This window comes from Eschscholzia californica, unplaced genomic scaffold (assembly GCF_041429995.1).
Source record: "Eschscholzia californica isolate CP2 unplaced genomic scaffold, dmEscCali1.0.p SCAF_1, whole genome shotgun sequence".
In the NCBI taxonomy this organism is placed as follows: Eukaryota; Viridiplantae; Streptophyta; class Magnoliopsida; order Ranunculales; family Papaveraceae; genus Eschscholzia; species Eschscholzia californica.
Genome location: NW_028238198.1, coordinates 71,237,939 through 71,264,352, shown reverse-complemented (window position 1 = coordinate 71,264,352; position 26,414 = coordinate 71,237,939). Strand labels below are relative to the sequence as shown.

At 35.3% G+C, this 26,414-nt stretch overlaps 2 protein-coding genes across 2 annotated transcripts; one reads left to right on the top strand and one right to left on the bottom strand.

The window, feature by feature from the left end:
- Positions 1 to 4,795: 4,795 nt before the first annotated feature.
- LOC147568819 (integrin-linked protein kinase 1-like) lies at positions 4,796 to 12,131 on the bottom strand. The gene is made up of 12 exons (XM_086655200.1): positions 10,922 to 12,131; positions 9,410 to 9,484; positions 9,204 to 9,308; positions 8,975 to 9,060; positions 8,419 to 8,539; positions 8,070 to 8,149; positions 7,895 to 7,957; positions 7,637 to 7,758; positions 6,829 to 6,914; positions 6,499 to 6,620; positions 5,591 to 5,727; positions 4,796 to 5,055 (listed from the first exon to the last, which is right to left on the bottom strand). Exons 1-11 carry the CDS (start codon positions 11,378 to 11,380, stop codon positions 5,592 to 5,594), a joined length of 1,455 nt encoding a protein of 484 aa, XP_086511326.1. The 5' UTR covers positions 11,381 to 12,131; the 3' UTR covers positions 4,796 to 5,055; position 5,591.
- Positions 12,132 to 17,743: 5,612 nt separating this feature from the next.
- On the top strand, positions 17,744 to 25,890 carry LOC147568818 (acetolactate synthase small subunit 1, chloroplastic-like). Its single transcript, XM_086655199.1, has 12 exons — positions 17,744 to 18,101; positions 18,743 to 18,956; positions 19,405 to 19,488; positions 19,810 to 19,878; positions 20,325 to 20,408; positions 22,129 to 22,278; positions 22,621 to 22,707; positions 22,998 to 23,102; positions 23,186 to 23,308; positions 24,333 to 24,485; positions 25,059 to 25,124; positions 25,562 to 25,890. Exons 1-12 carry the CDS (start codon positions 17,878 to 17,880, stop codon positions 25,643 to 25,645), a joined length of 1,443 nt encoding a protein of 480 aa, XP_086511325.1. The 5' UTR covers positions 17,744 to 17,877; the 3' UTR covers positions 25,646 to 25,890.
- The last annotated feature ends 524 nt before the right edge of the window (positions 25,891 to 26,414 follow it).

Below are 26,414 nucleotides of genomic sequence, written 5' to 3'. Positions count from 1 at the left end.
TCCACGTCACCTATCTCTCCAACTCACCTCTCTCCACGTCACCTATCTCTCCAACTCACCTCTCTCTCTCTCCAAGTCAGCACTCTCATGACTTCAAACTTAAAAAAAAAAAAAATTTTTTTTTTTTTTCACTCACCTCTCTCTCTCTCCAAGTCAGCACTTCATGAAGGTCGCCGGCCGGAAAATTTTCCGGCCGGCGACCTTCAAACTAATTTTTTTTTTTTTTTTTTTCACTCATCTCTCTCTCTCTCTCTAAAGATTCCGGCGAAGGGGGTTTCCCTTCGCCGGAATCTGGTCTGTTGAAGAACCAGATTCTTCTTCACATGAACGTTGATAAGCTAATATCCATAAATCAAACTTCTTAAGGAATCCAGTGAGATTAGAGAAGGGTTTTTTACTGTGATCAGAGAAGGTTCTGAACCATAAATCAGAGCATACCTGAATTGGATCTTCTTTCATTAACTTGTGGGGATCTTGCTGTGGTTGTCGTTCATAATCTTGTTGCTGTGATAAAGTTTGCTGGTTTTGTTGATTTTGATGTTTGATATAGTTCCCAGAGAAAGGGCTTTGAGAAGCTATAGTAGAAATTGTTCGTAAGAGAAGATTGGAGCGGGTAAGAAGTCGTTTCATGTATATCATTCCTAACGACATTTTTTTTTCGAAAACTAGGGTTTCGCGCGACCAGGAAGGAACTTTGTGGATTCTGCTAACTGAGTGATCGGTTTTTTGAGAAGAGAGAGAGAGAGACCTGCGACGATTTTCTCTCTCTCCTTTCAACCGGAAACCCCCTTTGTGGATTCTGCTAACGACATTCTTTGGACTTAATACATAGTATTCATGACTTTAACAGACCAGATTCCGGCGAAGGGAAACCCCCTTCGCCGGAATCTTTAGAGAGAGAGAGAGATGAGTGAAAAAAAAAATTTTTTTTTTTTTTTTAGTTTGAAGGTCGCCGGCCGGAAATTTTTCCGGCCGGCGACCTTCAGCAGACTTGGAGAGAGAGAGAGAGGTGAGTGAAAATTTTTTTTTTTTTTTTTTTTTTAAAGTTTGAAGTCATGGGAGTGCTGACTTGGAGAGAGAGAAAGGTGAGTTGGAGAGATAGGTGACGTGGAGAGAGATGAGTGGTGGAGAGGGAAGTGAGGTGGAATTTAAGTTTTTGTTTTTAATTTTATTTTGAAAATATATTAATGGGAAGGGTAGTTATGACATTTCCATGAAAATAGGGGGCCATATTTGAATTTACAAAAATTTGGGAGCCATAAAGGAAGCTGGTCACAAAGTAGGGGGCCATATAGGAATTAACTCATTCAAGTTGCATTTGGGTCTTTGACTTGTCTAATCATTTCCTCAAAAAGGAAAAAAAGCAAAGAATCTCTCCTACACTTGTTTGGCTAGTCGGCTGTGAATAGATTGTAACAATATGTGAAGGTGATAGATTCTGAGTGTAAGTGAAATCCATCTTGAATGAGATTTCTTGTTGGTGGGAGTCATGTTCATTGTAATGGGTTTTAGAGTTAATGACAAAAAAAGAAATAAATGAACAGAATTTGTGAAGATTTAGTCAAAATTCGAGTAGGAGTTCAGATTTGACTCATGTGTTCTCGATCTTGATGGGTGTTATCTTAATGGATATGGTGAAAATCCAACTTGAATTACTGTCTGTATGAAGTTTTCTTTTCAGATATTCTTTTATGTAAAAATCGAGTTGTCCATTTGAAAAATGTAAATTATATGGAAGTTCTGAGATTATAGGAGTGTCGGTACTCTCAAATCTCAATGATAACTGTATCTTTCTAATGGGAGTAAAATCTTTGATATACATGAAAGTTTGAATAACAAATTTGGATGAACTATTGCCATTAGTATGAGATACTATTTTCTTTTAGGGGGTGATTAGATATTTACTTTTGTTTTCCCATTAGACAATAACAAAATATCTAGGCCTTTTGGCGGAAGCATGGTATTGATTATTTTTTCTTAGGGTGATGATAGTATATTAGTAATAACAAAAGACTAAAATGAAAATACGAACAGACTAAAAAGTTTTAGTGTGAATGTTTTGCCAATAAATTACTTCTAGAACTGGTCATTCATCGAAATCTCATCATCGTAGCCCCATACAATTGAAACTAGGAACATTTTGGATTTGGTTGCTTTGCCTTAATCGGGCTCCTACAGAAAAACCGCATGAAAGTATAAAAAACGATATAATGAAATGAATGCTTGAAGAACGATGATTTCAACAGAATAAATCAAGGTAATCTTCATCTATTTTTATGCTTTCGACAAGAAAAAACTTTGCAACAAAAAAATATCTATTTTTTGAGCCATTTTGTGATGGTATTCTAAAGAAGCATTGTCAACTGCGTAACATCAGTCTTTCAACAAAATTGGATAATATCAGTTGAATTTTTCGCCTAAATTAATGTTTACTAAGAAGGTTTTAAACCAAATTTTAGAACGACTGCAATTGTGAAATATGTTTTTCCTAACACAAAATGTGAGTTTAGTAAGTCTTTGGATCACGGTAGCCTGTGCGGGTACTTTTTAAGGTACGACTTTAGACCACTCTTTTTTTTTGTTGAAAGGAAATGCATTAAACTTAAGAGTCTATTACAAGATCTAAATTAGAAAAACAAACATAACAGTAAACAAAGTAAAACAACAAAATTACAGAATTGAGGAATTGCACAATATCACTTCGATTAGTGGAGCTTCCTTCATTCTGTAGCTTATGAGCCTGGCAACTCTTCAAGATGATGAAATGTAATTTGGTCTTGAGAGTCCTTCCGGTTGATTGAAAGATGAAACTAGTACCGAACTTCCTGCAACATTGAAGATGGATTAAACAGACACCCAAAGTTTCAGAACGAAACGAGGATGTTTGTAAGGTGGAACCAAATGAAGATTCCGAGATATCCCACCAGTATTCTCCATATACAGAGACCATATCCGCTCGAGTTCCACAAAGTAGAATCTGATCAGACACCTGCTAAATGGGATCGCTGTTATAGCCCGAGTATAAATACCTTGCTGACCCGACAAATGTTCGCAAATGAATTGCGAAAAGGGGTGGAAGTGAACATGTTAAGGAATTTGGATAAGTAGTTAAACCTATTCGTAAATCAAACACACAAGTAATCGACAGAGATTGAGCTGAGAGATGAGAAACAAAAGGTGGGATATAAAGATGGACATAACTATGTGAATCGTAGTGTCTTCTTGGGTCGAAAGATAAATTAATACTAATATTAAACCTCTTATAAGACAATCGATACGAACTCATGAGCCACAAGGTTAATCGGTGGATCCAAATAAACATAATTTGATCTCTGGCGTTAAAAGCATTCTTGGTGCAGTAATGAAAGATGGTAGATGAAGATCCAAGGTTTAAGTTGTGTTCAATAGAGATAGAAGAGATGTTTGAACCTAGGGTTTGGTCACCGATTAACAGGAGAGGGATGAAAAAAACCACTATTTGACGAGCTCTAAACTTGACCTCTAAAGATGCAAGGCTAATACCAAGTGAAGTAGTAAAATAGCCATGCAAGACTGATTAATGACTATCTATGAGAAGAGAAAGAAGTGCTAAAAGATTTGTAAGAGAAAAACTAAAAGTTTAGTAACGATATGAGCTTGGATAAACTTTAGACCACTCTTTCAACAAAAAAAAAAAGAACTTTAGACCACAGTTATACTCAGGAATATTTCCACAAAAAAAAAAAAAAAAAAAGTTATACATAGGAATCATTGGAGGTATTATTAACTTATTGTGAATGACAAAATTAGGTGTCTATTAAAAGTAATATTCTTAATATGTCACTCTAATGGCTTGTTACTGTCTAGCTAGTAGCTAGCTAGCAACTAGTTTCAAATAAAAACATAAAGATATTGTTTTGGACTTCATATCCCATGAGTGATGCTTTTGTCATCTCATATTTTGATCTATAATTTCAACCTTTGAAAGAAAATCCACAAAATAAGAAGACAACTATGTAAGCAATGAAGTCCCATTCAACAAAAAAAAAAAAAAAAAAAAAAAAAAAAAAATGTAAGCAATGAAGTCATCAAAATGTGGTCCTTAACCTACTTGATTTTTAATTTTAAAAGTAAGGAAACAAAACTAATAAGAAAATGAATTTGTAAAAAGATTTTAGATGTTAAAAATCATTTTTTTCTTATACTCGAAGATACTTCTGTTCTTATTTATCGATAAATAAAAGAGTGAGGGATCATTGTAAAGTATTGGATTGTTCGAGAGTATTCAAAATATTTATTTAAAAAAATATTACTACATATGTTCTTTAAACAAAAACAACTCCAATCTCCTGTCTGTACTTAAAAGACATAATGATTTTTTAACAAAGATTTATTGGTACGCTCGTACGAGGTTACAAAAAATGAACCTAATCCTAAAAAAGTACTAGGATATCTGTTTGGTTAAACAAGAATACTAGGAGAATAGGTCTTTAAACCAATTTACTCATTAGCTTTTATATAACTTTTTTTTTGGTTAAATATGATTTTTTTTTACATATTTGTTCAAGTACATGAATTTCAGCTAGAAAGGTTCAAATTTGAAAAGAAACTTGTTTAAGATATAATATGGTTGAAGATATAAAATTATGGACCAACTAATTTAAAACAGGCAAATTCACTTAAATTTGAGTCAGATTCAGATTTTGATGCATGTTGAATTCAAATCTATCATTTTATAACTTGGGCAGATGAAGTAAAACCCAATCTAAACAAAGATTGATCATAATAGAAAGCATAATTATCTCATTGTTCCATAGATAGTAAAGGGTCTAAAATTAAAATTTCTCACACATTTTACATAGTCAATGAACTGTTTATGTTCTTCGAATAACAAAAAGGCCGATTATGTTTTATTTCGGTCCTTTTTTATTGTATCAGTGATCTATTGTAATCGATAAATCGAAATATTATAACAAAAACAATAGAATAACTCAAAAAATCTGTATATGATTTATGGAAGATTACCCATTTCGAAATGTTTCATATCTTTGACTTTGACCGAACTCGTCTCATTTCCTGCAGATAAATAACTAATGTTGAAGAAGGCGATTATAAGAAAGAAAGAAAAAAAAAAAGTTCATCCATTTGACCAAATAGGGATTTATCGTTACGAGAATAAAGTCTACAGTTGAATCACAAAGATTAACTTATCTAACTAATGCAGCTGTCTCTGAATCTAACTCTTCTGGAGTCATATTCACCTGAATCTGACTATTCTGAGTCCAAATCACCTACATTGCTGAATATGACCCTTCTGAGTCCAATTCATCTGAGTCTGACTCTTTTGAGTTCAATTCATTTGAATTTGACTCATTCGAAGATAAAACGGTTTTTCAATCAAGTTCGGTGTTTATTCCTCAGTCCTCATTTCAGTTTTTAATACGTGTACGCTTGAGATTGGTCTAAAATAGCTCTTAATTAGACGTTTAATTTCAGTGTGTTGGATTCAAGAATGAAGTCCGAAAAGGAAAAACGAAGAAACTTTGTGACATATAACTGAGACTAAAATCAAAGCAAGGAGATTAAAAACAAAAATGTTGGTTAGGAAAGCATTACCATGGGAGCTTAAAGGTGTCTTTCCACCATCCATGCTTAGAACAGTTTGCAACTATTCTGTCCAAACGTACGATTATCTCTGAAAATGTTGGTCTCACTACAGATTCTGCATCCCAACATTCTTCAATCAACCTGCATAATTAGTGTAAGATTATTATTTTGATTCACTTACAGCAACAAATGAGCTAGACCAAATTAACGAAGGTAACTTTCGCAATTAAACATCCGAAGGAACTTGTTGGTGAAACTATCTAGTCAAGATAATAGAATCTCAAGTTCCAAAAAGAAAAGAAAAATGCGTCACTTGATAGCGAAATTTGTACGGTGGAGACAGACTTTGGTGGTCTTGTTTTTTCAATTGCAGATATGAAACCTGACTCGGTATCTAAATTAACTCTAGGCAGATTTCGAAATGTTTGATTTTTTTACTTGGCTTGTGTGTCTAAATGGGTGACTACTAATTTTGGGTCCATTTAAGTAAGACATAAAAAAGGTCCGAACTAAGAGTTCGTTTGTCTAAAGTAACCTGAAATGACTATTATGCCTCTGAAGAAAACAAGTCAGGTTAAAAAACTTTGACTCAAACAAGTCAGATTCAGACAAATAATTAAAAACAAACACGTTTTATTTTCCCTGTTACGGATCTGAGTCTGAATCTGAACTTTATTTACATACAGATTACTTATATAACAGGGGTCATGGAATGTATCTGTCTCTCTAATAATATCTGATTCAAAAGCGATTCTTCTCAAATTTAGACATATTTTTCGCTCAAAAACACATGCTTATGGAGAGAAAGACTTGTAGTAACTTCACGAAAGAGTAAAAAGTGTGCAAAAAACTTAAAAAGCAACATATATCATATACGGATTAGAATTATTAAAAGAACGATCACAAACTTACTCCTTCAAATCTGGTGGGTAACTTCTTTTGTTCTTGAATGGTGGTCTCAGTCCCTCCAAACATATCATTTTAGAAGCTTCTTCTGGGGGCTTGGTATGAAAAGGTGGTGTTCCATCGATCATCTGAAAATGTGAGTAACAATAACGATTCAGTGAATACATTATTGAATCTCCACAAGTTTTGTTAAACCTGCTAAACTTTTTATAGAAGATTTGCGGTTGAAATGTCTTTAATTGAAAGAAACAAAACAGGTTTGGACGTTGGACCACTTAATCGAAATGAGTTGGATATGTTAATGAGAAACAAACAAAAGGGAGGAATGAAACATACCTCATAGAGAATGAGACCGAACGAGAATGCATCGACACTTCTATCGAAGATTTCATCTTTATAAACCTCAGGTGCCATGTATACACCTAACAATATAACAAACAATGATCACTTTCAAAATTTAACAGATGGAAACTCGGATAACTAACCAAAATGGTCATATATTCCTCAAGCACCGGATCTTTTCATTAAAAATAAAGTTATCACCAATGGAGTTCAAAGTTTCATTTGCATGCATCCATTCCCCACTCTTCATTTGCTATTTTCAGCACTGTATTTGCTGAAAGTGCCTTGAACATGAGTTGATATCTAACCTGGTTTGCGGCCTGAGAAACCGTTTGCCAAAAATTTGGCCTGACCATTCAATTATGTTTGCCCTAGTCTTTTACAGGGTTGTTATCAATGTAAAAGGCGTACCCTCTTTTTTAGTTTTGGGAGAGAGATAGAGGCAGCTGAATGATAGGGTAATAGTGAGTAATAGATACCAAAAGTCTAAAACTGTTCAGAAATCTCTGTAATCTTGTTCTTCATTCATAATGAAAACCGCGCTGATGTTCGCAGTAGTTTAGGTCTCACCAACCGAACCACGTAAGCTCTTGTGTTCTTTGTGATTGTTTGCTTTAATTTGTTGGTTTCTTTTATTGTTTGTTCTTCGTCATAACTCTTTTACGCTGATTATTGAAAGCAAGAGGTAAACTTGGGTTTCAAATTTGTTTCTAAGGAGACTCTACCAATATGCATGAATATCCATGTCTTTATGGAACAAAAACACAGGGTAGTAGACAGTTAGGTTTGTATAGTAACTTACTTGCAGTATCAAGGTGAATCCCTTTTTCTTCTAGTTTTGCTTTGTCGGGTGAAATTTTTGATAACTTTATCAAACCAAATCCGGCTACCTTCAACTGACCCCCACTATCCAGCAAAATTTTTCTGGCACCTTACCAAAAACTTTAAATAGTAAAGAACAGTACATCACCCACTATAATACAAAATATATTGTGAACTTTCAAGTGAACTTTTTTCGTTTTCTCACGGAAACTAAACACCATGCACTTCATTGACTTACTTTGGCTTTAAATCGCAATGAATTATGGGATCGGGTTTGCATTCATGAAGATAATTCATACCCCTGAATAAAGGAAACAACAGTTGAAGGACAAGTTGAAGGTTCATATTAGTAAGAAGTAGTCGAAATGAGCCAGAAAAGAAAATAATAATGGAACTTCGAATTTTCGAAATACCTGGCAATATCAAGAGCATATCTTAACGCCTTTGAAGGCGATAACCGCCCTTTCTTTTGGAGATAGCTTCCCAAATCACCCTGTAAATTTATTACAAGTTTTAGAATCATTAGATTGAAATTTATACAAAGGAACAGAACATCCACATGTATTTTCTGAAGTAAATAGGCTGCTGAAGCTCCAAAAAGGAGGTAGTGCTGAACTAAGCACTGGCGACTATAAGAAAACTTTCAGAAAAGAAACACGAGGCAGCAGAATAAAGTTGGTAAATATATCGTAATAGTTGGAACTTGGAAAGACAAAAAACAGACTGCGAACTTTTCAACTTGAAGTAGAGAATACTAGTTACTTTTGGATGATACTCTGAAACAATCATCATCGGCATGTTTTGAGTAACGGCTCCAACAAACTGGACCACATTTGGATGTCGCACCTTCTCTAACAGTGTCAACTCTAGTTTGAAAGCATTTCTGCCACAATGAGAAAAGAAAATACTATAAACAGTCGTGTATAACAGGCAAATTTGGTAAAATAATCAATGGACCAACTTTAAGAGAAACCATCTTGATATCATAACTATGTTGAAAAGCAAACAACAAATAATCAAAATGTTGAATAAGAAAAGTGACATGGGTAGTCCTTATTGGACGGAAGCCGGACGGTTCAACAAGATAGGGATACAAGTCTTTCATGTTTCTCCGTTTCAAATGACAAACCCAATACGCTCTCTAAGAGAGTCAGGAGTAATGGAAAGTTAAAAATCAAAACCACCGCTAAATCCATAAGAATTATGCATCGAGAACGTATGAACACAACATTAGCGCCCGAGAGGGAGCCTTTTTTTAAGTGTGATGCACAAGTGCAGAACAACCAATATAAGAAAGAAGAAAATATTAAGTACATACATTACATCTGGATCAGTGTAGCCGTCCTTATCAAGTATCTTGACAGCAACCTTTGTCCCATTCCATTTAGCTACTTGATATGAATTCTGCAAAGAAACACAAGCCTTCAATCTATCTCCACATGTAGCTAAAGGCGATGCTTGAATTCTAAATATTTCATATACTCAGTTATGATAAAAACAGGAAACAAACGAAATAATGTTATATATTGAAGGAAATGGGATCGTGCCTTTGAAATACCATCACCCTTCCGTAGCTGAAGCTCTGATGGATTAAGCTCGTACTCAGGAACTTCTCGAGGGTTTGAAACAGCCATTGGTGTTTTCCTGAACTTCTGCAAGGTGTAATGAGAAACATTTAACAATAAAAGCCAAGTAGAAATTCTCTTCCATTCTAGGAGAGCAAAAAAAATGAAAAAGAAGTTTGAAGTATTACCGGAACTTTGGCTCCTCGAGCCCTCAATATATTGTAAATTTCTGAGTTTCCATAGAACTTGGCATCAGCTGCAGCCTATCACGAGAAGAAACTCCTTCAGAAATTATTGTAATGACGTACAAATATCATGTTGACATTGTTGAGTATATTCAACGTAATTGCTACTTTCCAATATTCACACAATATTAGTATTTCCGGTGCATGGACGTCCCAATAATAGATCAAAAAATAAAAATATAAAACATGGGGTTCTACCTCAAAGAAAGAAAACGAAAAACAAAGGAAAATAGCAGGAGCTACTTCTTCGTCACTTGGGGAAGCTCCTTATACAAATAGTCAAATTTGAAAGATTTTCAACAGTTAATTAGAGCTAGATGCTTTATAAATTGAAATATTAAATAGGTGCTAAGAAGGCACAAAGAGTACAACGAAAACCACAAATAAAAAAGTTTACATTACGGGAACTATGTTATCCTAAGAATTCAACAGAACATTATAAGCAATATCCTCAAACTATCTAGTCGGCATTCCCCAAAGATAAAATCAATGATTTGACCGACATGATGACCGATTCGATTGAACAATCTGCATCTTGGAATGATTGATAATTCATTTCTATCCATAAACACCACCATATCGGTAAAGGGAGTAATTTGAGTCAAATAACCCTATGGAACACACCAATTTTTAGCCTTTCGGACCTAAAGGTATATCAAATCTAGAAGATTTGCGAGTTTAAAAGCCGCTTGAATTCTTTTTGACCAATGAAAGCTTTGGAACACATTAATTCTTCCCCAGCTCGATAACCGAGCCACATCTATGACAGAAGCAGAGCACACATTCTTCTCAGTTCTCGATATATAGATCAATGAGACAAACTATTAAACAACTCTAAGACTTATAACCAAATCAAGTTTTAGAATACAAATTCAAAGATGAGATGAATGAATGGCTGATGTCCAAGCTGGTAATCCACTTTTAAAGACGGAATTCTGTTCTAAGATAATTTTCACAAGTAGTTTTATGTTTTACGAGCCCAATGGCTCTAACTCTCCTTCAAAACCGACTAATAAGAAAAGGTTTATTTGCAAATACTAAATGCCAGATAATGTGGGACAATGCTAATAAGTAATACCTCCCCTCAAAACCAGGGCTAGAGTCACTCGACACTCCCCCTCCACACAAGGCTAAGGTTACTAAGTCTCGACCCATTCCTCAGACATGAACTCTGATACCATGTTAGAACCAATGGGACCTAACCCTCCTCGAAAACCAATTTGCAAAGAAAGGATTACTATGTCTCGACACATCCCTAGGACATTAACTCTGATACCATGTTAGAACTCATTGGACCTAATCCTCATTGAAAACCGGTTTGCACAGAAAGGATTATCTACTTCGCAAATTCTAATGCTCACCAACGTGCGACAATGCTAATTAATCATGAACATTATGATGCATAGAACATAAAAGAGTAAGAAAGAGATCTAGAGAGTCGGAAAGAGAAAGTACCGTACTCCCCCAACGATCACGAGCATCAATATTAGCTTTTCGACTCAACAATAACTTAATAACATCAACATGACCTTCACAAGCAGCAATATGCAAAGCCGTTCGTCCATCTAAATCAATACTATTAATATCAGTACCTTCTACCAACAAATCTTCCACTCCTTTTACATCACCTTGACAAGCCATGAACAATAACTGCATTGTCGAATCAAGATTTTCAGGAACAGCTAGTTCATCAGGAAACGAGTTTCTTCGATTTGGATCCAAAGAAGATTGTCTCCCAAAACTGAATCTTGATGTATTACGTCTTGGGTCTAATGAAGATTGTCTTTTAAAACTATATTTACCACTTTTTCTTAATGAACCAGTTGAGAATTGACGAGAAATTCCCCTTTTTAATTCAGCTGCGATTTCCATTTCCTCACTTGAGGATCCCAAATCAAGTCCAGAAGAATACATTTTCTTTCTTTTTTTTTTTAAATTACTCCTCAGATCTTCGTCATTTAGGGTTAATTTTCTCTTCTATGGATGATAAATTTGGCGCCAATTTCAATGAAGAAATTGAAATTAGGGTTAACAAGATTGATTTCCAAGTAAATTAATTGCGATTAAACGCCTGCCTCAAATGTCAAAAAATCACCAACCCGAACTATTTCGAACAATAAAAAATGCAACTTTGGACGAAATTTAGGGTTTGGGGGAAAAAAAATAATCGGAGTTACAGAAAAAAAATTCGACCTTGAAAAATGAATCGGGAAAAGATGTTTGAAATGTGAAAAGAGGTGAAAAAATTGAGTGAAATCGGGAGCTGAAGAGGGCGAGAAAGAGCTCGATGGAGAGCTCCTGAAGCCCCCGATTATTAGCGATATCTTGTGATTTTCGTCATCATCGAAATAGAAAGAGAAAAGAAGGAGAAAATTGGAGGATGAAGAGAGAAAGAGAGAGAGAGAGAGAGAGAAGAAGGGAAAATGGTTGAATTTTTAGAGAGAGAAAGTAAGAGAGAGAGAGAGAGATGGGAGGGAATTTGGTAATGGGCAGAGAGGCAAGGAAGAAGAATTCCACACATTTGTCCGACAATAACTGCTGTATTAAGCGGTTGGTCGTTGGGGAGAAAATTAGGGCATATAACTAATTTGAGCTGTGAGGGGTAACTGTATCATCTGTTTTACCCGCTTTTTTCTTTCACAAGTATTACAAGCGGTTGGTCGTTAGAGCTTGGGAAGAAAATTTGGGTGAAATGTAATTTTTTTTTTTTTTTGAGAATGTAATTGAGTTAGTTCAACAAAAAAAAAAAAAAGAATGTAATTGAGTTAAGGTCCTATGCCTAGAGATTTTGGTCAATCGTATTTTACTTTTTTTTTTGTTGAAAGAATCGTATTTTACTTTGGTAGTTATTTAGTTTGAATCTTTGGTTATTTTTCATTTTTTTTTTAATTGTCAGCGCGCCTCGAACCCTTGACCTCTAAGATGGAAGACTAAACCACTTACCACTCCAACCAAGGATTATTTGCATTTTTCATTCTTTTCATCTTCACCCTTACATCTGGTCTACCCTAGAATTTCTAATCGCCATTATTACTTTCGACCTACTATTAGTTGTGTTTGTCTCTTCTTCTCCTCCTACTCTCCGTCTTGACAAAGGGGAGGATCTTTTCGACCTTTGATAAATAATCTAAATTTTTAAGAAGTGGACTACAACATAAATCATTTTATAAGTCTGTTTGAAATGTAATTATTATTTCGAAACTTACATGCAAAACCTAAACACATGAAAGCCTTCATTGCCTTGGGGAACAAAACAGTCATTTTGGCAGCTTTGGATCGAGGTGCCCTCCGGTCATGGTCAAAAGTGGCGGTAGTAGTTGGAAGGACGGGTGGTGGTCAAAAGTTATGGAGGTGATTGAAGGTAAAAGTGAAGATGTAGATTAGAGAGTAAAATCTCATATAATCACTTATTACCAAAATCTTTATTAATCGTAGAATATTATGGATGCTCTAAAGTCGAGGGCTAAAGAAAAAAAGTTGTGTGTTAAAACGTAAGATATATTTTCAACAAAAAATTATTTATAATTTAGACATTTTCAAAGATAGTATGGTGCAATATGTAATTACTGCTAATATTCTTATGACCTATTTTAACCTATCTGACATAAGTAATCACGCAAGTAAAGAATAATACGAAATCATATAGAATTTACATAATGTGAGCCAATAAAGTAGAATACGTCGCTTCGGGTCAACAATAATTGAACAAAAACCAACGAAGTAGCGAGATAATCTGAAGTCAGTTTAGTAGGATACCTAGACATCCTACCAGCACCACAAACAACAATTTGATATTTATAGATAATTATAAGTGAATAAGTGATATTAATCTAGAGATATAATTAAGGACACTTAACGAAATATTCTAATGAGATAGTTCTTCTAGCTTACCAAAATTACTACTGAATACAACTTTAATCCGATCGCCTACTATTAAGCTAAGAAAGACCGATAAACCTTTGTTAGTGAGCTACAACAGGTGCCTTATACAACAATTGTCTACTGCAGTGTACACGTGGATATACGTCTACCCTAGTAAAATTTTGTAACCCTCCCCTCGTAATCATCACCCATCATCAGACAAGCTTGTAATATCAATACGCATCGAATAACTAATCACACTCAAACAACGATACACTTAGAACATATCATAACTCTAAACTATTATAAGAGCATTGTCGTGAAGCAGAACTATATATTCATGGGGATACAACTATCTCGTCTTGAGAAACGTCACATCTCTGCAACAGTTCAAAAATAATTAAAAGAGTGCTCAAACATACATATGAGCATAACAATATTTAATGACTTATTTTTTGACTATAATGTTGTCATTGCATACACTCACTACTTACTGTCCTTGGTGGCTCCCAAAACTATCAGAACAAATCACATTCTAACGGATAACATCCATCAAAAGATAAAACCACTCTTGCATCCTAATGAAAGGCGAGTCTTATTTAAAGTCAAGCTTTTAAAAGTGCAGGTAAATACATTGGTTTAATTTACGTAGAGACATTTTAAGTCTCAACCACATGTTATGCTAGAAATCAAACCACAATTCGCCAATTTCAAATGATTAAGCAAAATAAATAAACAAATATGTTGTTGATAAGTCTCCCCTCACTCCGTAAGTCGGAATACTCAAACTCCTATCTATATATTGTGTATAAACTGAAATGGTCCCTATATTCCAAAGCAAGGGAGTGACAAGAAAAGCTATCTCATATATGGCATCATTTGAGACACTAAGAAAAATGAACCAAACAACCTTCAAAGAGAAATATTAGCTTCAACAACTTTAAAATCTTTTTCCTAGCACTTGGATGTTTAGGGTATGTTCGGTACGTGTGAAAATGATGTTAGAAAATCGATTTTTCTGTGTTTGGGTCAACCAGAGGAGTTGGAAATCGAACTCCATAAGAAAAAAGGTGGGAAAGAATGGTCATAAATTTTCCTACCAAAAAGGTGGGAAATGGTTTCCCACCCTACTAAAACACAAGCTCTCTCCTCCCGTGTTTCTCTCTCTAACACTCGGTTTACATTTCTTGTTGTTGTTGTTGTTAACAAACATAAGAGTCGATATCTCTGAAAATGTCAATTTACTAATGGAAGAGTTTCTTCGAGGATGAAGATAAACCTGAAAAACCTCGAAGATTTGGTGTCACCGATATGAGAAACCCTCATATACCTTCTTCGCCAACAACGCCCTCCAGGTATGGTTTTATTGTTTAATATGAATGATTTGATCAATTACCGCTTGAATCAATTATGATTTTCGTCTGCTTACAGGATATCTTTGAGTCAAAAACACAATTTGTTGACAGATTGAAGTTCTCCGGTGGATCTCACAGTTTGATGACAAAATCATTCATCAAATAAGTAACTGAAATGGCTCGTAAACATAATGTTTATGTTAGTACAAGAGATTGGGATGAACATCTGGTTCGTCAAGGACCTTCAGCTTTCAAGGAGTATGTGAAGGTTTCTTGATCAAACCCTTATTATTATGGTGAGTTGGGTTAAAAATGGAGAAGAGTTAGAGATGGAAAGAGAGTTTGAGATGGAGAGAGAGAGAGAGAGAGAGAATAGAGGATTTTAGTCTAGAGGAAACCCAAATATGGCTGAAGATGTTGACGAATTTTAACCCTCACTAATTTGGTTTATTAAAGAAGAGTCCATGACATTTTAAAGGCACTCCGTCATTTCTCTATAACTCTATCAAACACTTAAAACTTAAATTTTCATCAGAAAAAATCGACTTTCTTTCCCATTATTTCTCACGTATCAAACGGACCCTTAAGGGGAAGATGAAAAAGAGTTTTTAAGTTCAAGATAAATAGATAGAGTAGAGAGAGAAGAAAGAAGAGAGAAGAAGAAGACAAGAGAAAGAATTCATGATTTTTTTTAAGTTTGAAGGTCGCTAGATATTTTGGTTGGTCATCGACCTTCATCGGAGAAGATGATGAGGTGGCAAGAGAGATAACGTGGAAGAGATAGGTGATGAAATGCAGGGCTGGCCCTGGGCCTAGGCGACCCAGGCGGTCGTTAGCGCCCCCAAATTTAGAGGGCCCTCACTTGATAAAACATTATATATGTAAATAGTATTATATTTATATTATATGTATTATTGAATGCATACATATAACAAGTTTGTTTGGGTAGTAGAGTTGGTAGAGTATTTGATTTTTGAACTTAAGGTTAAGGGTTCAACTCTCACAACTTACATTATGTTTTAGATAATTTTTTTCTTTAACCCAAATCTACTGAAAATAATTAAAGTTAGAGTGTTAAACTTAAAAATTTAAAACATAAAGTCATAACATTTAAACGTAATTCACATCTCATGGAAGCCTAAAATACACCTTAATAAAAGATCAAAAATCAAATTAAATACATATTTTTATAATTAATTTTTTTTTTTCTAATTTTTCTTCAATCTCACATTTCTATTTCATTATCTAAAATCTCTACAAGGGTTTACGTCTAAAGAATCATTTCGAGTCAACTACTTCTTGCATATTGTCGATCAATCTATTTCATCTATTAAAATTAGGTTTGAAAAGTTTCAAATATATGCAAAAATATTTTGATTTTTATTTGATTTAAAGAAGTTCGCTTATAAAATTCTTTACCATTTCGGTTACTGTGGCTTATAGGGAGAGAAGTTTTTCAAAGTTGAAGTTAATCAAGTCTTACTTGCGATCTACCATGTCCCAAGAAAGAGTAACTGAATTAGATTTGTTATCAATTGAACATGAATTAGCTGAGAATATTGACTACATAAATATGATTAATGATTTTGCATCGAAAAATACAACAAGAACGGTGTTTAAGTAGTATTTGTTTCATGCATAATTTTAACAATTATAAATTTTACAAAAAAAAAATGACAAATTATATATTTTTTTTTACTTAAAGTGTAGGGGCCCCGTCGATTCATTCGCCTAGGGCCCTCCAAAAGTCATGACGGGTACTGATGAAATGGAGGAGTGAGGAGGTGTCTTTAATGTTTTTAAAATAAATTCCATTTTGACCCCTAGTTTGGTATCAACTCATATTTAAAAGGGGGCCAATTTTGGATTTACAAAATCACTTTTATAACAAGAACAATTATAGGGGGAAAAAATTAATCACTAAAGTTAACTAACAATGTTAACAAAAGAAGACCAAATTTGAATTTATGAAAAATAGGGCTAAACAGGAAGCTGGTTGCAAAGTAGGGGGCAAAAAAGAAAATCTCTTTTTTGGAAAAAACGATTTTTTTATTAGAAATCGACTATGATCTACGTTAGTCGTTACAAGACATTGATACATTAGAAAGATGTGATAAGCACGATAACTGCCTAAATTTAACATTAATGAAAGAGGCCTAAAACCCGACAAATTTATTGTATTCTTTACACCTTTAACAACCCAAGTTCAATAAAGGGTTTTTTGAGCTTACCCCCTCAAAATTAATTGGTAATTGAGTTTACTCCCTTCAGTAATTGGTAATTGAGCTTACCCCCTTGAATTTTAGATTTTTCAAAACTACTAAGGATATGTTTGGTATGTGATAATAAAATCATAAAGTAAATAATATATAAACAAAATCAATCTTTACTAATCATAATCCCGCCCAAATCAAACAATACAATGAGGTAGAATCTCTACTAGGAATCATATTGAAGAATAGTTGTTCTTGGTAGTCGCAATTATTTCACGTACGCCAAACATAACCTTTGTGTTTCTGTCACTAATAGTAAGTCTAAGGGGGTAAGCTCAATTACCCATTATTCAAGGGGGTAAACTCAATTACCAATTAGTGACGAGGGGGTAAACTCAATTACCAATTAGTGACGAGGGGGTAAGCTCAAAAAACCCTTCAATAAACCATGGATTCCACTCTCCGTGAGAATCGTATCTGGGACCTCTAAGGTTTTGGAGTTTATGTCAACACTTTCAACCACTTGGGCGAGCAGACTAGAAAAAACATTTTAACTTGTCAGCAAGTGTTGACAAAAACTTCAAAATCCTAGAGGTCTCAGGTTCGATTTTCAGAGGAGGTGGAATCCATGGTTTATTGAACTTGGGTTACTAAAGGTATAAATAATGTAATAAGTTTGTTGGACTTTAGGTCCTTTCATGTTGTTGGACTTTTGACCTCTTTCATTATTAGTTTAACTTAGGCGATTATTGTACTTATCACATCTTCATGATGTATCATTACCTTGTAACGACTAACGTATATCGTACTATAGTTTATTTAAAAGGAATGAAGTAAATTTTGTTAAAGGGGGTAACCGAGTAAAAAGACAGTGTTATATCACTCTTTGAACAATCCCAACCATTAGGTCTGTTTCTAAAACCTCCACTTGAACAAATACTACTTTCAACGAGCAACGACGGTCGAGAGAGAAGAGACGACAATGGCGGCCATTTCAGCTCACACTACTTCAATCAAAACCATCAAACCCTCAATTTCACTTGGACTAAACAAGGGGTTCATTGGAAACCTAAATTTTTCAAGAAATTCGTTTGTTTCTAAACCAAATTCTGGCTTTAAGGAGCTCCATAAGCTGGTTGTATCTGCAAGTAGTGATAACGGATTGACAGCCACTGATTCTTCCTCACCTCCTAGGGCTAGGTCTAGGTAAGAATTTCACTTTAGTTTTATCGAATTCATGTTAGCTAAAACTGCTTCATTTCTACTCTGGCTGTATTCTTTTGCCCTATTTTCTCACTAAGTTGTTTCCAAGATTCGAAATTTCTGCATGTTTTTGTAATGCATTTTGGAATAATTCTGTGAAAACAATTGTTGTTAGGTGATAAAAATGTTATCTTTTTAGTTCTTGTACCAATATTTGAAAGAGAGAGAGAGAGAGAGGAAAATGTTGGCTTTATTGTTGAGATAGGATAAGTGGATTTGAAAGTTGGCTTTTCTATTTTTGGTAAATTTTTCTTTTCATTGTGTCTAGAGAGCAAGAACTAGTTAATAAGTGAACTTTTACTCAAAGTATGGCATTGGCAAATGTTCTTCTCTTTATGGATTCGGGTTGCTTTCGCTCTCAATAGCGATAAGTTTTAGCTATTCAATAGATAATAGTAATAAAAATCTACCATGTGCTAGTGACTTTATAATTTAAAGAGTTATCCTATTCTTTTATGTATTTCTTGATCATTTCCATCTCCTCTTTTTTCGTTATATTCGTTTTAGTAACATGTATCTATAGTATGTGCACTTCAGTTAAAACTTTGCGCTAAGATTGGTTTGCCCTTTTTCTTTTTATGCAGTGTGAGACGCCATACAATTTCAGTATTTGTAGGGGATGAAAGTGGAATGATAAACCGAATTGCTGGGGTATTTGCTAGAAGAGGATACAACATTGATTCCCTTGCAGTCGGTTTGAACAAGGACAAGGCTCTTTTCACTATAGTTGTTTCTGGAACCGAAAAGGTGTTGCAACAGGTGGTAGAGCAGCTGAACAAGCTTGTGAATGTCATGAAGGTTTTAATCTTATCCTCGATTTTTCATAACATATTTTTAATGTTATATATGAGGTGTCCTTATCTTTTTGACTTTGAAAGATGGGGGGTTTCTCTGCCTTTTTTCTAGAATTTTTACAGTTCATTACAAATTTCTTGAAGAGGTGAATATTAGAAAAGTTACAATCTTCAGCGATCTACCCAACTGTTTATATGACTTAATATTTTCCTAAAGTAATACTTTCGGTATGACTTAATTGTTTCTTATTTTCTATTACTGCAAACTCATTGCCTGTCTTGTCATTACATTTTGTGATGTATGTGCAACTGCTAAATGTAATGAGGTTGAAGTTTCTTCACAATATGTTCCTACTGCTGTTTTACACTAATCTTTTCCTTCTTTTTTGTTTTATTGATTCTTTTCATCACTCGCTTAGTACCTTTTGAACACTTCATTCTCTCTTACTTAGGTTGAGGATCTCTCTAGGGAACCACAAGTAGAACGTGAATTGATGCTCATAAAGCTCAGCGCAAACGAAAGTAACCGTGCAGAGGTATGTACTGTCCTTATTTCTAAACTCTCTGATTTCAGTGCCAACCGTGGATTGGTCCAAGTTAAAGCTCCCATATTATGTTTTTTGTTCCATGTGACTGTGTGTACATAAGTGCACTTTCTCGATGCTGTTAATGACCTAGAACTCCTATCAGGATTTTAAAAGACTTAAGTAAGATTACTTATAAAGAATAACGATTCATATTAAATCGACTACTTCACCTGAAGGTTTTCTACTGTGTAAGTGTGAACAAATCTGTTTCTATTGCCATTTACATTTTTCTTAGTCAAAGTGCTTAATATTTTTTCCTTTTCTTTTCAGATCATGTGGTTAGTGGATATATTCAGAGCAAAAATTGTTGATATTTCAGAAGATTCACTAACTATTGAGGTCCCTTTCATACGTCTATCTTTTTTTTTGTTTGTATTGGTTATGAATCTTAGATGCTTGCATTTACTTCATGTGGATATGTAAGTCGGGGACAATATGAATATGAGCCGAGGTTTGTTCGTATAGGTTATTATGGTCAAAATTTTTGCACAAGTAAAAAGTAGTACGTCGCAAGTTAAGATGTTGCAAATTAACCTTGATGATGTGCTGTTTCAGTGAAAACTTGTTCTATGCAAGTTGAAAGTGTTTCGATAAAATGACGAAGGTACTGTTTTTCACTGACTGCATGATGTGTACAACACTACAGTATAACCTGCATTTTTCCTTGAAGTACTGTGTGCTAATCAATGTAATCTAACTAGAGGTCATTAATTTAGATTCTCTGGCTGTTATTTGACCCTAAAAGCTCCACAATTGGCTTATTGCATTTGATGCCAATGAATCAGGTAACTGGAGATCCAGGTAAGATGGTTGCTGTGGAGAGAAACTTCAGGAAGTTCGGAATTAAAGAACTGGCAACAACTGGAAAGGTCATATTCGTCTTCTTCTTCTTCTTCTGAGTCACCTTAATTTAGTTTCTTTAGTGAACTATGTGGGTTATAATTGTAATAGAAGTCGAATGACCTATAAATTTTCTATATCTAGTGTGTGTTTACTTTTGTGTTACGTACATGCACACACACGCACACCCACACACACACACACACACACACACACACACACACACACACACACACACACACACACACACACACACACACACACACACACACACACACACACACCCACAACTCTCCTTATTTTTTATCCCAGCGGCAGTGCTGAAGCAGATTAATAAGAAAATGTGACTTCTTATGGGATAACAAAGAAGAGAAGAAAAGGATTCGTTGGGTGGCCTGGAATATCATTTGCCAAGACCTGAAGGAAGGGGGCCTGGGAGTGAAAAACTTTGCCCTCCTGCCCAAATGGGTCTGGAGATTCGCGAAGGAGAAAACAGCCTTGTGGCGAACCATCGTATCATATCTGACAAATATGGAGAGTCAGAGGGGGTATGGAATAATAGGGTCTTCAATCAGGCTTTTGGATGTGGGACATGGTGAGGGGTCCAAAATAGAGTCCAATAATTCACCAGGTTAACAAAATGGAGGTTTGGGAGATGGTAGGTCCATTAGTTCTGGCACGACAAGTGGTGACATACCATTAGCCTAAAGGAACATTCCCAACAATTTATCACATGTCCATTGCAAAAGATGGCACAATACATCAACTACACAAAGCCACTCAAGGAGGATGGAGTTACATCTAAGAAGAAACCTCAACGATTGGAATGTTCCAGTAATATCGCAATTGTTGGATATAATATATAGCATACACCCTGCAGAGGACAATAGAGTTGGGAAGGATGAGGATAAGGATGCCATGTCGGCTAAGGAGTGCTACCGAATAATGAATTCAATCAGCAACACTCCAAACTTGGAGTCCCGTAAGATTATTTGGAAGAAACCTATCCCTACTAGGGTCAGTTTCATGGTCTGGGCAGCGTGCCGCCAGAAAATCCCAGCGGTGGACATGTTGAAGCTTAGGGATTTTCAGATGGCAAGCAGATGTGTGGTATGCAAAAAGAAAGAAGAAACAGCCATCCAATTGCTGCTACATTGCAAACCAGCCACCTACTTATGGGACCATTTCAGCCGAGTGGCAAAGCTACAATGGTGTACCCCCAGAATCAATAAACCAATCCATCTATCAACATGGTGGTCTGAAAATTCCCAAGAATTGAAAGAGTTATGGCACTTAATCCCTATGGCCATAATCTGGTGCATATGGAAAGAGAGAAGTGACAAAATTTAAAGGACGCCAATTCATATCGTGTCGTAGGGGTGGAAGACATTAAAGGCTACTTTTCCATTGGAGTAGACAGATGAGATGGGCAAAATGCAAATGTTACAATGATTTTGTTAACCATTGCCAAACTATGATGATATAACATAGTCTCACCTAGCACTGTAACGTTTTATTCTTTCTAAATAATAGTTCATTCAAAGTTTACAATATATATATATATATATATATATATATATATATATATATATATATATATATACACGCACACATGTTTGTATATATACAATCACACACACAGCCACACAGGTACACGCACGCGCGCGCACACACACAGACACCCACACACACACATATATATATAGTACCACACTCTAATTCTTAAATTCTTTTTGACATTATATACAGATTGCTTTGAGACGAGAAAAGATGGGTGAGACTGCTCCTTTTTGGAGGTTTTCTGCGGCTTCGTATCCTGACCTTGAGGCTGCATCTGTTGATTCTGTTGCACAGCCCACAAATAGAACACTCAATGCTGGGTCAGATATATCTGCAGGGGTATTTGCTTTCCTAAGCATTTGTGGTAGATAAACAATATATTGTGCTCAAGACTTAGATCTAAAAATCTCTCTATTCCTTGACCGCTCCTTGACTTCAAGAGACTTTAGTTTGTAGTTCTGTGCCACCTCGTGTGCATAACTAAGTCCGAAAACATACAGGTTGTTATGTTTTGTTTTTGATATATTAGACTTTGTAAAGTTGTCATTCACAGTATCATATCATCGTCACGTATATATGTAAATCATATCGCATCTTGTTTCCTTTATTGTTTAAGTAACTCTATTTGTATCATTTCTGTTGATGATTAAGTTTGTAATAATTTCCTTTCTTTACTTGAAGGGTGATGTTTATCCCGTAGAGCCCTATGACGGCTTCTCAATGAATCAAATTCTTGATGCTCATTGGGGTGTTCTCGACGATGAAGATGTAAGAAAACATATTTGCAGCGACTCCCTTTACTTTTTATTTATCCTAGCAAAAAACAGTGTTAATGACATGGAAATCCAACAAGAGGAGTATTTTTTTTTGTTATGTCAAGAGGTCCATAACTGACTCGAGATCAGTTTGATATCGAAATGAACATTTTCCTAATGTATAAACTCATCTCATATCTTAATTTCGTGAAGTTCTTTTAACCAAATTAAGTACTGCTCCGAACTGTGCTGTAGAATTTTGATATTCTGTGATGCCCATCTAAATGTTATTTTGTTCTGCAGTCCAGTGGTCTTCGGTCTCACACCTTATCTCTGCTCGTAAGTGACTGTCCGGGAGTTCTCAACATAGTTACTGGTGTTTTTGCCCGCAGAGGATACAACATTCAGGTGCTTAACTAAGGCTTTGTTTTCTACTTCTTTTTGATGTTTGTGGTTCCTCATGACGTAGTTATTTTCTTCTCTTTCTTTAGAGTCTAGCTGTTGGGCCTGCTGAAAAGAAGGGTGTTTCTCGCATTACTACTGTAGTTCCTGGAACAGATGAATCAATTGGCAAGTTGGTCCAGCAACTTTATAAACTTATCGATATCCATGAGGTAAGTCATACTCAACGAATAGATCCCTTTATTTAGCAAGGATCACAACATTTTACCTAGGGAAAATTTATATTGAGCTTCGGTGATATAAGCAGAAAAATATGCACCCATTTCCAAGATTAGGAGTCTCATCAAGAAGTTTAGTTCAGATATTAGGCTATGTAGTTGGTCTCTGTCTCGGTCCGGCCGAGACCGAGACGAGACCGAGACAGGCCGAGATTCTCGGTGAGACAGCAAATATAGAAATTAGCTAAATTCTAAAATAGTTCACTTCATTAGGTTAATAAAACGACGTTTATACTTCATAAGTATTCAATAACTAATATTTAATAACTAATAAGTCTAATAACTAATAAGTTTAATAACTAGTAGTGTATAGCTATGTTGCTTCTCTTAATCGCTATCACTCTCAAATTCACTTCCATCATCTTCAACTTCTATATATTATAACTTAATTTCTGTATAAGGAAATCCCAATCTACTAAACTTTTGAAAGTTTCTAAAGAATTTATTAGTTTCTCTCTAAGGCATAAACCCTAAATATTCTATATAGTATTATTGCTGTTTATATTAGATACATTGGGAATATAATAAGTAGTTAAGATTTGAGAATATAATAAATAGTAGTACTTAATTTAGGTCAAAGAGTTTTCCAAAAAAAAAATCTAAATATTTGGAAGTTGCTGTCTCGGTCTCGGGTCTCGTCTCGGTCTCGGGTTGTCTCGGCCGAGAAACTCGGCCAAGCCCTAACTCGGGGTCTCGGCCGAGTCTCGTCTCGGGAGAGGGCCGAGACCGAGACGAGACCCGAGATTCTCGGCCGAGACCAACTACATAGATATTTGGGCAATTTCATTTTACCTGGGTATGCAATATGAGCTCCCAAGGGCAAATTCTTTTGCATCATTTTTACTCATGGACACCTTATGACAGATAATGTGTTTAATTTCTGATTTTGAGGCTTTATATATTCCTCCCGTATATCCTCCTTTCTTTAGAATTAATTCATTCTTTTCGCCACTTTCAGGTTAAAGACCTTACCAACATGCCATTTGCGGAGCGAGAATTGATGCTAATAAAGATTGCTGTGAATGCTGTTGCTCGAAGGGATGTCCTCGATATTGCTAATATTTTTAGGGCCAAAGCCGTGGACGTGTCTGATCACACAATCACCCTTGAGGTGAATGCTTCTCATTGAATATAAATATACCACCAAGATGGTGGCAACTCAGAAAATATATCACATCCTTGCTAATTAAGCTTCTCTCATAACATAAGTTTGTCCTTACTTAGATACTGTGCAATATCAACTGGCTTACATATTAGTTGAAACCACTTTCGGATTGATCCATGATTTATAACCGGTTTCTTTATCACTTCTATTTCGCTGCTCAATTACTAAACTGTGAAGTTTTGTGGTTGCGGGTTCAAGAAGTAAAAGTGATGTTGCCATTTAAGAATAAACAAGTACAGGTTAAGATTGGTTTGGAGACATCGAGTCTTTTCCTTCAGAAGTGGTACAATGCGATTGTCTTAACCGTGCATCAATTTCATTATCTGTCTGGTTAAGGAAATACTAATACATTCAATTGGCTAGTTTGTCGCAGGAAATGCCTTTACGTGCCATTACACTAGTGTATTAGTCCACATAAGTAAAAAATAGGTTTTCCCGTTTCTCATGAAATTATAATTCTGAACTCCATTGTTTTTCTACTATCAAAACTGACTATTTGGGTGGTTCGGATGATTTCAGCTGACAGGAGATTTGGACAAGATGGTTGCATTACAGAGGTTATTGGAGCCCTACGGCATTTGTGAGGTATGTTTCTTGAACCGGATGGGCTACCTTTGCATGGTTAGTTGAGTGGCTTTTAACCACTTGACAAGTTCGGATTTAGTCTCATCTCCCTCCATAATAGATTATATTGAGAGTAGAGGAAGAATTTGTTGTAATAACCTTAGCTCGCTAAGCGTCTAACCTGGACCCACCTTGTCCAGCAAATTAAGATGTTTCTAGCCTTTATATTTGTTTCTTTACCCCACAAAAAGTGGGCGTCTCTTCTCATAAAGAAAATTATGCGCAAAGGATCGAACGTCTTCGCCCGGATTGACAGCTTAAACCTTTAATAAAAAAATTGAACTTTTTGCACTTGGCTTATTTTTCACCCGCTTTCTTTTTTCTTCTTTCTTATTCTTGGTAAGCAATTTTTGTTGTAACATATTCTCTCTGATTTTTTTTTTCTTGTGCCTATGAAGGTGGCGAGGACAGGGCGCTTGGCAATTGTTCGAGAATCTGGAGTGGATTCAAAGTACCTCCGGGGATATTCTCTTCCTTTGTAGTTCTAGGGAATCAACAAGGTTACCTCTAGGGAATCATTTTCTTTAGTACCTTTTTGTAGGAAACAACACTAGTTTTTTTTTTTTAACTGATTTCATTTACAATTTCGTTCTAGATTTTGAAAACCTTCCAACTACATTAGTTTTTTTTGTATATCTACTTGTGTTGTTTTCACAATAATCCTCCTCAAATACGAAGATATTCGACAGAGCATTTACATTTGCATTATAAAGTAATCGTCTGTGGGAACTACGGAATTTAGCTCCCCTCAGCTGCGGATCAATGTTGATTGTTACATTATAACTAACATATTTACCAATAGTTCGTAATGAACTGTCATTTTTTTTGTCATTTGTCACTTAGATGCAGAAAAACTAGCAGGGCCGATGAACCTAACATGGATTTACAAGAACCAACAGTTCGCGAAGATAATATGCAGCGCAAACTCAAGGGTTGCAGAGAGATTGGTTGCTAACATGATGAGGTTGGGTCGGACCAAGACAATGAGTTTCTAAGTTCTCGATCCTCTATTGAGAAACGTTCTGACATTTGCTAGAATAAAAGTTCACGAGAAGAGTTAGCAATGAGTAAGATCCAACTCATATATAGGGAAATGATACTGCGAGCAATAGTATTGTTCCACGACGAGGTACAAGTGAATTTGGTCGTATACACGAGAAATACAAACTTTTAAGAAATGTTATCTCGTTCTACATCGCCCGAAGGTTTTTCTACTAGTCGTGTCGCGCCACCTACTTATACTCCAACCTT